This window comes from Sinocyclocheilus grahami, unplaced genomic scaffold (genome assembly GCF_001515645.1).
Source record: "Sinocyclocheilus grahami isolate Dianchi unplaced genomic scaffold, SAMN03320097.WGS_v1.1 scaffold442.1, whole genome shotgun sequence".
NCBI classification, from domain to species: domain Eukaryota; kingdom Metazoa; phylum Chordata; class Actinopteri; order Cypriniformes; family Cyprinidae; genus Sinocyclocheilus; species Sinocyclocheilus grahami.
Window position 1 is genome coordinate 1,870,310 of NW_015505621.1, and position 12,961 is coordinate 1,883,270.

General features: G+C 36.4%; 1 protein-coding gene across 1 annotated transcript in view; it reads left to right on the forward strand.

Moving 5' to 3' along the window:
* The first annotated feature begins 3,427 nt into the window (after nucleotides 1-3,427).
* Nucleotides 3,428-12,961, forward strand: part of LOC107552158 (acid-sensing ion channel 1-like) — a 26,374-nt gene continuing 16,840 nt past the window's right edge. Inside the window, exons 1-3 of the mRNA XM_016233987.1 lie at nucleotides 3,428-3,645; nucleotides 5,456-5,869; nucleotides 9,866-10,061. Coding sequence (XP_016089473.1) covers nucleotides 5,493-5,869; nucleotides 9,866-10,061 — 573 coding nt within the window. The 5' untranslated portion in view covers nucleotides 3,428-3,645; nucleotides 5,456-5,492. The remainder of the gene's footprint in view (nucleotides 3,646-5,455; nucleotides 5,870-9,865; nucleotides 10,062-12,961) is intronic.

A 12,961-nucleotide genomic window follows, 5' to 3' on the forward strand; every position in this document is an offset into this window, starting at 1 on the left:
GTAACTTTCCTATAATGTCTGCAAAATGTTGACTGGAACATTCTCTTAATGATTACTTTAACATATTCTTGGAACATTTAGAGAACATTCATTGTTAGCTGATTAACTTCGATCTTTAAATGTTCTTCCAGTAATAGTAATACAACGTTCATTTAAAGTTGTTGGTCTTTAATGTTCGCACAAAAACGTTATTTATACATCCTTCATGGAACGTTGTTTTCTGCAACATTTTTTAAACATTGTTACTACTTCTTGAATATATAAAGACCATTCAAAAGAAACATTCTTCCAATGTTTGCACAATGATAAATGGGACATTCTCTCAAAGTTTTATCTAACATTCACTTTACCAAGAAAAAAACGTTTTAGATATATTAAATAACGGTCATTTTAAATACTCAGAGAACATTCAGGCATAACATTTTCATAACTTAATAGGAACGTTAGCAAAACTATATAAGAAAATACTTTTGTTAGTTGGGATAACTGAGATCTTCAAATGCTTTCTTTTGAAATTGAATTTTATTTCTTTCTTTCTTTTTCCCTGTAGCAACCACAGAGTCCTAAGGAGCAGCCGAAAAAAGGTGATCAGAAAGGAGATGATGCCAAAAAGCAAGGAGGTAAATATTGACAACAGCATAGAAGACACGAGTGAAAAAAGGCATTTCAGATGCATGAAATACAAGCAAAAATGACGCCGCAAATATCTGAAATGTAAAATGCTTTTTATTGCTTATGAAAGTAAATGTTTGACTCACAAATAAAGATGCATAACATTTTCATAACTTAATAGGAACGTTAGCAAAACTATATAAGAAAATACTTTTGTTAGTTGGGATAACTGAGATCTTCAAATGCTTTCTTTTGAAATTGAATTTTATTTCTTTCTTTCTTTTTCCCTGTAGCAACCACAGAGTCCTAAGGAGCAGCCGAAAAAAGGTGATCAGAAAGGAGATGATGCCAAAAAGCAAGGAGGTAAATATTGACAACAGCATAGAAGACACGAGTGAAAAAAAGGCATTTCAGATGCATGAAATACAAGCAAAAATGACGCCGCAAATATCTGAAATGTAAAATGCTTTTTATTGCTTATGAAAGTAAATGTTTGACTCACAAATAAAGAATTGTTTGATTGATTACAATAGAATAAAGTGTCAAATGGTGTTTAGTGTGTGGGAGAAACACTATACGTTATCTTGATGCAAATGAGAGAGAAGATTGAACATTTCTTGCTCTTAGGGACAAGTGGATGTAATTGCACTTGCTGTATGTTCCAGTCAAGGTATCTGTCTCTGTGTCTTCCCCTCGCAGGACAGCCGAAGGGAGAGAAGCAATAATTTCCAGGCCTTCGTGAAGCTGGCTCTGGAGACTCTCCTGGGCTCTTGTCGACGCAAGCATGGGGGCCCCCGGGGGAGGCAGGGCTAAGGTTTACTCCTCCCACCAGCATCCATCTGACCGTCGCTAGACAGAGCTTGGCCTAAGCTGCCGACAGTCTGTCCCTTCTGTACCTCCTCACATGGGTCTCGCGTTTGAATAACACTGGTGATCTGCTCATTGGAAGTTGGGCTAATATAAAGACTCCAGAGACTCTGTGACCCCGCCCTCATCTGTTAATTTGACTCCGCCCATGTCATAGATCTCAACTGTGCTGTACATAAATGAACTGATTTGCAAATAAACATGATTTCATACACTTGCCATAATTTGACATTTTGACTGATTTTTAAATCAGATTATTTATTTATTTACACACACACAATACTATTCAAAAGTTTGTGGCCATTAAGATTTTTAAATGTCTTTGAAAGTAGTCTCATGCTCATCAATGCTTCATTATTTTGATTTTGAACAAAAAGACATGTAGCCTCTTGCTTTGACCTACAATAACATGTGCATTATAAAATAAATCCATTTTTGCCTATACCGGGCCAGCATGTGAACCAGCATCTGGCCTAGTAGACAGCAGAGAGAAATAGGTGAAGTGTAACCATGCATTAGAGGCAGCGCTCAGGGAATATAATGCATGTATGTAATACTGTATTAGGCTGAGGCAGCAAAACCATAGGATGTATTTGTGCCAGAGAACAAGTGTTTTAGGAGGTGCATGTAGTCTTCTAACTAGATTAGGGGTTGCGTTGGTTCTGGAAATAAAGCATATGCACACCAGTATTTGACCATACAGTGTTTCTGCTTTATGGAATGTCAGAAAGCAGAATGCCATTTTTCTCTTGACTTAACCACATCAGACAGATTGTGCGTGTGTGTGATCATATATGCAGAGCCACATATGCAGAGCCATAAACCTGTCAGAGGAATGTGAGCATTTCACTCCGGATGCACTCCAAAAAAATATGCCATTCATATTTAATCTCAAGTAATGAATATTTTCTGACAGCAGTGACGCTATCATATGTGGCCATTTAACCAAAGATGTCATGCGATGGTCAGACCTGTATAAACTGTTATACTGGCTCAAACATTTATTAAGAGAGAACAGACACAGGATATGAGAATTAATCTAATCTAATCTAATATAAAACTCCTGTAAGTGCTTATGATTGTTCTTATGAAATATACTGTACACAGTACTCGAAGATACCTGTCCGAAAACACTAAACAGGCTATACATAAAAATGTACTCAAAAGTACCATGGTATTTCTATGGTATTCTATGAAGTACCATATATGGGGCTTAAATATATGATACTTTACAGAATGGTATTACCATGGTACATGTCCGATAAACAACACAGGCTACTATAATTACAAAACACATTCGAAAAGTACCATGGTATTAACATGGTATTCTGTGAAGTACCATATACTGTACTACGGTGCTAAATAACTATATGTATGCACTGTATCATGGTATTTACATACTCCAAGGTAGGCTACGTAATAGAATACCACAGTACATGTCCAATAAACAAAATAGGCTACAATATTACAAAAACATGCCCAAAATACCATGATATTAACACAGTATTCTATAGTGTACCATATTGCTTTGATACTCAATTACTATGTACTGCACCATAGCATTTACATACTCCAGGGTACATGGAATACCATGGTATGCAATAAACAAAATAGGCTATACTTACAAAAATGTGCCCAAAAAGTACCATGGTACTATAATAGTACAAGCATAGTATTTTAGACATGTAGATACAATGGTACGAGGATTTAGGTGTCATAGTATTACCATTACTGCATCATTAACCATGGTAAAGTCGCAGTACTTTCATGATGTCGTGTAACTTATGCCATAGGTACAAGGTACTTGTTCTGAAACCCTTGCATTACCATGGTGTATGTCTAAAAACATGGTAATACGATTGTGGAACGTTTTCTTATAGTATTATGGATTCATAATTGTGTGGGTTCACGCCCACAAAAGTCCCTCCCCAGCACTCTCTCTCTCTCTTACACTCACGATCCTTGGCTGGCTTCCTCCATTAGAGCTTCAGGATCGCCACACGAGAGCATCCAGCGCGCGAAGCATCACTTCCTCACAGATATGGCTTTCCGTCAGTCTGTCGGATGGACGGCGGGATCGGCTGATTTCTGCGCGAACGCCGGAGAAATGTTCGGATAACTGGCATCGCTTTTCAGGTCCAGCATCTTTCTTCTGAAGTGCTTCAGGTAAACGCTCGTGTGCTACAAGTGACGCTGCTGGTTCCAATCGCTGTCGCGCTTTGACTGTCTGTGGGATTCTGTTGCGTGACACAATGTAACAAGCCCCAAAAAAATCGAATCGTGATTTGGCGCGTTTCACCTCAGACTGTGTCGCTCACGAAAGGTCAACGAAAACAAGTCGCATTTCACACTAAAATTAAAATGGGGAGATTTTTTTGTACTATTATTATTATTTTGTTGAGTTGTGACATTTAAAAAAAATAAAAAATAAAAAAAAATTAAGCTTTCTCACACAATTTTCTTGATTTAAATGAGCCCAGATGTTTAGCTTTAGAGTTTTTATCCTCGTTGATGATTCTAATTAGATTTTAATGCAGTCATGACAATTGTCCTGTACGCATTGTATTTTAATTTTACTAATTAAACATAAAATATTTATACATAGGCCTATTTTACAACTGAAATTATCTATCTATCTATCTTTTTTTGCATTATGTTAATGGGTGCCTGCTTAATTGTTATGAAAATAATGTCACAAATGAACGCCAAAAAGGCTCTAGTTGTCTTTATGCTAACATATTTGATTTGGGCCTGCAATATGTTGTTCTGATTATGAGATTTTCCTGTCAGCTGGTCTGTAGACTATAATTAAATGCTATTGGGAATTTGGCTTAGGCAGCAAATTGCCCTTTACAAGCTCTCTGTAGGTGTCTGAACTATATACAGAGAAGAAGCATTGATGTACAGTGACTTATACTTGCACATTATGTTTTAATTTGACTACATTTCTGCTTCAGACAATGAGTGACAGCCCCCCTCTTGAAGGCCCCTGATATTGGGACGTAGATTTTTAGGGAGATGGCAAAATGGTATTGTGTTTGATCATTAGTCATTTCACTTTTTATAAACGCAGTTCTCTGAGAGTAACTTGATTTGTGTATCAGTGTTGTTATTGTTAATTAAAAATAAAACGGTCAAAAACTTTTGTTAGTGAATAATAAAATATTAATATTAGATGCAAAACGTAATCTTAAAATATAGTGAACAGAATCATTTATTGTCTGTGATGGGGAAAAAATGTCAAATTGCTTCACACGATGGCTTTATTCACTGTCTAAAAATCATTTTGGGAAATAAAACTGGGATAAAATATACTGATCAAAAATGAAAATCAAAAATGAATAAAAATATCATATTAGATGGAAAAACGTAAGCGAAAATTAGAAATGTTGCCTTGGAATCTAACTGAAATAAGTTGAAATTGAAGTACTCAAAAAATAAATTAAAGAAAAATATAAAAATTTAAAATGATAAAATCATATAACAAAATGACTAAAACGTTAACTAAAAACTGAAAATATAAATATAATGGTAAATTAATAATATTAAATATAATATTAATAAAATATGAAAAAGAATCAAATATTATGTCAGATTAAAAGCTTAAATGAAAATTAGAAATGTTACCTTGGATTCTAAATAAAGGACTAGAAGTACTAAAATGACTTGTTGATAAAAAATGAATTAAAGCTAAACTTTTAACTTAAAATCTCAAAAGCATGTAACAACATTAACTGAAAATATCAAGAAAACCTCATTTAAAATAAAAAAAGCTATGATGGTAAATTAATAATACTAAAAAACATCTAGTGACATTTCACGAATCAACCCTTGTGGGATTTTAACCACCAGCCTTAGAGTTTCCAGCCCACCTTAATAGTTTCATCCCAAAATTATGTCTTTGCTGAATGATCACTCACTTATGATCGCAATAACTATTGAAGTAAAACGTGTGTCTCTGTTTTTAATGTCTTAGGGAGAGTTTTGCAGCTTTGCGGTGGAAGAATTGTGTGATGAAAACATCAGTGATGGATCTCAAAGTGGAACCTATGGACATTGATTACGACCAGCCGCCTCCCCTCCAAGTGTTCGCTCACACCTCGACTCTACACGGCATCTCTCATATCTTCTCCTATGAGAAGATCACGGCCAAATGCTGCCTCTGGGTGGTGTTTTTCCTCAGCTCACTGACCTTTCTCATGTACGTCTGCGTCGATCGCATTCAGTTCTACCTGGAGTACCCTCACGTCACCAAGCTGGACGAGATCACGACGCCCATGATGGTTTTCCCAGCGGTGACGATTTGCAATCTCAACTCCATCCGCTTCAGCAGGATCACACGCAACGACCTGTATCACGCGGGCGAGCTGCTGGCGCTGCTCAACTCCAGGTTGGTGAATGTGTATCAGTCGAGGGGCTGTGGTTAAGTTTTAATAATGAGCATGAGTCACTCGCTCAGTAGATTATGCTCTCGTATTCCCTGCATGAATGCAAAAGCACACTGGAGTGTAAATGATTAGCGTGCTTTTATTGAACTTGAGGAGCGGAAATGAAAATGCAGAGCCCTGATGCTGAAGTCATGATATTGTATATATTTCTGTCGCTCCTGCCTCTTCATCCTAAGTGCTTCTCTGGCAAATTGAAAGATGCAGTCTGATTATTGTTCATTTTTTAATCGTGGAAAGTGCACTCCAGTAGGGGTTTTGCTGCGAAGAACCATTTTTGGTTTCACAAAGAAACTGTCAGTGATCAAAAGGAATAGTTCACCCGAGAATTAAGGCCATTCCTCAGGCCGTCCAAGATGTAGATGTGTTTGTAGATCAGACTGGATTTGAAGAAATTTAGCATCGCATCACTTGCTCACCAATGGCTCCTCTGCAGTGAATGGGTGCCGTCAGAATGAGAGTCCAAACAGCTGATAAAAACATCACAGTAATCCACAACACTCAAGTCCATAAATTAATGTCTTGTGAAATGAAAAGCTGTATGTTTGTAAGAAACAAATCCATCATTAAGGCGTTTTAACTTTAAACCGTCTCTTCTGACCAAAATACGGGTCACTAATCCATAATAACGCTTCCTCCAGTGCAGAACGCCAGTTGTCCTCTCACATCAAAATCTACCAACATATTTATTTAGGACTGTTTTGGCTTGTAAACAGTGCTTTTTCTGTGCATGTTTCTCTCCTGATTCAGATGAGATTACTTTTTCACTAGAGGAAGCAATATTATTGATAGAGGAATCATATTTTAGCCAGGTAGAGGCCATTGTTTAAAATGAAATAAATTAATCAAGACGTGTTTTTATCACAAACACAGTTTTTTTTGCTTAATAAGACGATGGATTACTTGTGTGGATTTTTGTGATGTTTTTATCAGCTGTTTGGACTCTCATTCTGACGGCACCCATTCACTGCAGAGGATCCATTGGTGAGCAAGTGATGCTATGGTAAATTTCTGCAAATCTGTTCCGATGAAAAAAACTAACTCATCAAACATCTTGGATGGCCTGAGTAAATTTTCAACAAATTTCCATTTTTGGGTGAACTATTCCTTTAAGAAGATTTTAATCATCTAAAGAACCTTTTTCTAATATAAAGAACCTTTTGTCCAATGGAAAGGTTCACTGGATGCTAAAGGTTCTTTACGGGACCATACATGCCAATAAAGAACCTTTATTTTTTAAGAGACATGTAGACCGTGTATCATCAGATTATATGGGTCTTTTCTGGATTGCTGAAGTGCAACTCCCAAATTAAAAAATCATATTAAAATGAAATCTTTGGCATAAGAATCAGTATCCGCTTCCATCTGGCATCAGGAAGTCGTGATTTAGTTACTGCAGTGTTGTAACACCCGGCAGCTGTGATGTGATGTGGGTTTGAATTGGACTTCAGTCACGCCTGCTTCTGCATTCCAAGTGCTTCTGCACAGTGATACACACACTCTCCTTGTCTCAATTTTATTCTGTATTTGGTCTAGTGTGGCACTTTTCGACATGTGACTTTCCTTCTTCCTCAACGGACAGCTGAAAAGAGCATGCACGAAGTCGTGATTTAGTTACTGCAGTGTTGTAACACCCGGCAGCTGTGATGTGATGTGGGTTTGAATTGGACTTCAGTCACGCCTGCTTCTGCATTCCAAGTGCTTCTGCACAGTGATACACACACTGTGCAGAAGCTTTGCTGCATCAAGGGCACAAAATAAATATTGACATTGTGCCATCATTTAGGCTCAGTTATGAGTGTAGTCAAATTGAGATTCAATCTAGAGTTTGCCTCTAAATTCTGCATGTCTTTATACTATAGAACCTGTTCTGTCATAATTTACTAAAACCTGACTTTTACTAAAATTGACTTCTTTTCTTCTGTGGAACACAAAAAAGCTGAAGAATTTTGCAACAGCTCTTTTCTTCCATAATGTGACATACATCCTAGTGGTATTCTAGTATTATTTATATACAATTTTAGCTTTTATTTTTGTATTTTCGGTTAATTTTAAAGGGGTCATATGATGTGATTTCAAGTTTTCCTTTCTCTTTGGAGTGTTACAAGCTGATTGTGCATAGATAAGATCCCTGAAGTTGCAAAGACTAAAGTCTCAAAACCAAAGAGATATTCTTTATCAAAGTTAAGACTCTGCCCCGCCCCCCTAAAACCAGAGGTGTCAAGTAACGAAGTACAAATACTTCGTTACCTTACTTGAGTAGAAATTTTGGTTATCTATACTTTACTGGAGTAATTATTTTTCAGCCGACTTTTTACTTCTACTCCTTACATTTTCACGCAATTATCTGTACTTTCTACTTCTTACATTTTAAAAATAGCCTCGTTACTCCTATTTCGTTTCGGCTTGTTTTCATTCCGGCTTGTCATCGTTCAAAAAAAACAAAAAAAAAACCTATCCAGATAAATCGCGCCATCCGGATAGAGTGAATTTGATTGTGGTTGGATGAGAAGTATAAACATATACCATTCCGACACCCTATTGGTTTGTACGCGATCCATCGCATCCATCGCAGAGGTGGGGTAATGCACAATAGGCCCCTGTGGAGCGGCCTAAGCTTTTGTCCTTAATGGCATTTTTTTCCTTACATTACTCTTACTTTTATACTTTAAGTAGTTTTGAAACCAGTACTTTTACTTGAGTAAAAAGTACAAAATAATGATCTTTAAAAAAGCATCATATGACCCCTTTAACTTCATTTTTAATTATAATTTCTATATCTGTAAGTCTGGAGTGATATGGCAGTTAATATATTAATAGATTTAAACTATACTTAGTATGAAATAAATGTATTTTAAATACATTTCTTTTTTTACTACTTAATAAAAAGATCTATATACAATGAATAAACTCCATGAAATTAGCCCCAATGTTGGAAAAAGAAATGTCTATCAGTTTTCCAACCGAAGGGACCAGATTGTTTATACCCACTTTAGAATAGGTCATTCCAGGATGACACACAAGTTTTCAATACTATGAGAAGATCCTCTCTGCCAAAACCCTTTATCAATGAAGCATGTTTTATTAGATTGTGCTGGTTTTAACCCTGTGAGAAAACGTTTTTTATTCAGTCAATTCTTTCAAAGAGATTTTTAACAGAGTTAAGCCAAATACATTTTTAGAGTTTTTAGTGAAAATAAATTATAAAAACCTTATATATGACCCTGGACCACAAAACCAGTCTTAAGTGTCAGTTTTTTTAAATTGAGAACCATCTGAAAGCTGAATAAATAAGCTTTCCATTGATGTATGGTTTGTTAGGATAGGACAATATTTGGCCGAGATGCAACTATTTGAAAATCTGGAATCTGAGGGTGCAAAAAAATCTAAATATTGAGAAAATCGCCTTTAAAGTTGTCCAAATTAAGTTCTTAGCAAGGCATATTACTAATCAAAAATTAAGTTTTGATATATTTATGGTAGGAAATTTACAAAATGTCTTCATGGAACATGATCTTTACTTTATTTTTGGCATAAAAGAAAAATCGATAATTTTGACCCATACAATGTATTTTTGGCTATTGCTACAAATATACCCCAGCGACTTAAGACTGGTTTTGTGCTCCAGGGTCACATATAATTAAGCCATAAATGTTTCTCACCACAAAAGCTGGCATGACGTTAAACACAAACAAACAAACTCTTAATAAAAAGTTCATTAAAAAAACAATATTAAAGCAATGCATTTTGCACTAGGTTTGACAACTTTAATAAAAGCTTTAATATCCATGGAACTTTTTCATTGCATTAAAGGTTCTTTATAGTGGAAAAGGTGAAATGTTCATTGAAAGGTTCTTTTTTTTAAAACCTATTGAGAAATTTTAGTTTTAAGAGTGTACTCTCATGTTCTTCTGTTTTTTTTTTGTTGCCTGTCTCTATAGACATGAGATTCGGGACGCTCACCTAGTTGAAGAAAGCGTGATGGAGGTTCTCAAGAGCAAAGCAGACTTTCGCTCCTTCAAGCCGCGACCCTTCAACATGTGGGAGTTCTATAATAGAACAGGACATGACATAAAAGACATGCTGCTCTCCTGCCAGTTCAGAGGTTCTCCGTGTCGACCCGAAGACTTCAGCGTGGTGAGGCACTCTAGGGATGCACAGTGATAGATTTCTTTGAGCTCTTTTCACTTCAAGTCCCATTCTGCAGCCCTGGTGTATTTATTTGATGCAAATCTCTCGGAGCGCTCAAGGCTTTTTCTAGGTTTCAGCCAAATGCTGGGGTGTGATATTTGACAGTCCAATCATTTACGCCGCTGGAATGAAGTTTGTAGTTCTCGAGATTTCCCAGGCTTCACATTGTGCTGTTGAGTTGTTTTATGGCTTTCATTTCAGCAACACTAACAAAAAGCAACAAAAAAAATACCCTTTACTTTAAATGTGTCCGTCTACATGGTACAACCAGAGCTCAACTGTAAAGATGGCATGATGGCCTGAGGCTAATGTGAGGGAGGTTTGGCCAGAACTGTCAATTCAGTTCAGTTTGCATGCAGAGCAGCTGTTGTGCGAGTAGAAGTGCATTGACATTTTTTTTGTACACTACGGTCCAAAAGTTTATGCTCTGTAAGATTTTTAAAATGTTTTTGAAACATCACCATGGCTGCATTTATTTGTTTAAAAATACAGCAAAAATAGGAATATTGTGAAATACTATTACAATTTAAAATAACTATTTGCTATTTGACTATATTTTAAAATGTAATTTATTTGTGATGCAAAGATCTGTAAAGTTACAAAGCTCAAAGTTCACTTCAAAAGGAGATGTTTTATTTAATAGAAATCACTTTTTAAAAACTACAACGAACGACTCGTTAGAGCCTGTTCTAGTACACCCCCAAAACAAAATCAAGACTTTGTAAAAGAGCATAATTAGGACCCCTTTAAAGAAGATAGTAAATTAAAATGTTTGCCAGGGCAAATGCATTTATGTGTGTGGCAGATACTTTTGTCAAAAGCAAATTAAAAGCATTTTATCTGTGAAGTGTTTTCTGGGAATCAAACCCATGACCTTGGCAGTGCTAGTACCAGGCGCTTCCAATTGAACTACAGGAATGCAAATTAAAGTCTGTCAAATCTGAACTGCAATAAGTACAAATTTGAACTATTGACCCGACCACTGCAGCAGAAAATAAACATGAATACCTTGTTTTTTTGTGCATGTGCCATGTAGTCTTTTAAGCACATTGAAAAGAAATTGGTGTATGCTTACTTTGAAACAGTTTTAACTCAGAAATGACTTATTTTACAAATATTTACAAAGAAAGTAAACAAGTAACAATGAATTAAAAAATGAAATTCTGACTTTTTTCCTCTGAATTCTCAGATTTGGGGAAAAAAGTTTTGAATTGTGAGATAAACTCAGAATTGCGAAAAAATTCTGAAGTGTGAGATATAAGCTAAGAATTGTGAGAAAAAAGTCAGAATTATGAGATATAAATTCTGAATTGTGAGGGGGAAAGTCTGAATTGTAAGATATAAACTAAGAATTGGTAGAAATGTGTCTGAATTGTGAGGTATAAACTTAAGAATTTTTGGGGGAAAAGGTCTGAATTGAGAGATATAAACTGAATTGCGAGGAATAAGTCTAAGGGTGCTTTCACACTTGGTTCGATTGCTTGGTCCGAACCCGAGTTCGATTGCTCCCCCCTCCCTCTGCCCCCACTGGACTGTGTTCACATTATATTATTTGGGTCCAAACTGCGGTTCGTTTGCGTCATCAAGCCAGCAGCTGTTTACCCCGTTGATGACGCAGGAGAAGATGGCAAAATGCGTAGCATTGCTCTCTTCAATTTTATATTTATGCCTTTGAACCGTTGGTTTTGTTTCCAAAGCTTCAGTACATAACGGCACTTACGTCTGCCTTATGCAAATGCTCTAAAGAACTCTGAAGGCGAATAGAAATGAGATATACAGCTCTCTGCTTGCAGCGCGTCAGTCACGCTCGTCAGGAATGTGAGTAAAACACACACAAACACACATTTTTATCAAATAATACGTCATTAATAGCGGTTCACTTCCGTGATTTGGTACGATTGCGTTCACATCAGCAGCGAACCGTACCAGAGTTCACTTGAACCGTACCCCAGACCACCCTTTTAAGCGGACTCGGGTACGGCTCGTGGGTGCGCACCCGAGTTCGGAAGACAGCGTTCACATCATCCAAACGTACCGAACTCTGACGTCAATCGAACACGGGTACGGACCAAAAGTGCTAGTGTGAAAGCACCCTAAATTGCGAGATATAAACTCAGAATTGTAAGAAATTGTCTGCGTTATGAGATATAAACTCAGAATTGTGAGAAAATTGTCTGCGTTACGAGATGTAAACTCAGAATTGTGAGAAAATTGTCTGCATTACAAGATGTAAAATCAGAATTGTATGAAAATTGTCTGCGTTACGAGATGTAAACTCAGAATTGTGAGATATAAACTCAGAATTGCGAGGAATAAGTCTAAATTGCAAAATATAAAGTCAGAACTGCGAGGAATATGTCTAAATTGTGAGATATAAACTCAGAATTGCGAGGAATAAGTCTAAATTGCAAAATATAAAGTCAGAACTGCGAGGAATATGTCTAAATTGCAAAATATAAAGTCAGAACTGCGAGGAATATGTCTAAATTGTGAGATATAAACTCAGAATTGTGAGGAATAAGTCTAAATACGAGATATAAACTCAGAATTGAATTGAATATAAAAGTTTGAATTGACCCTTCACAAAGATAACGCATAACGCAGTTAATATCCGACAAGCCATGCCGTTCTCACGCCAGACATTGTGAAAATACATTGCAGAGCAAAGAGGAAACTGACAACGCGCTGACGGACAAGACAAAGCAGGTTATTTTGGTGTAAAACAAAGCCTCAGCTTTCAGATTTTGTCATTTTTTAAGAAATTCAAACAATAAATACCATTTATGGCTCCTTATTTGTCATGACCGACTGCTGTAGAGCCTCAGTTCAAGCAGCGTGTGAACCGA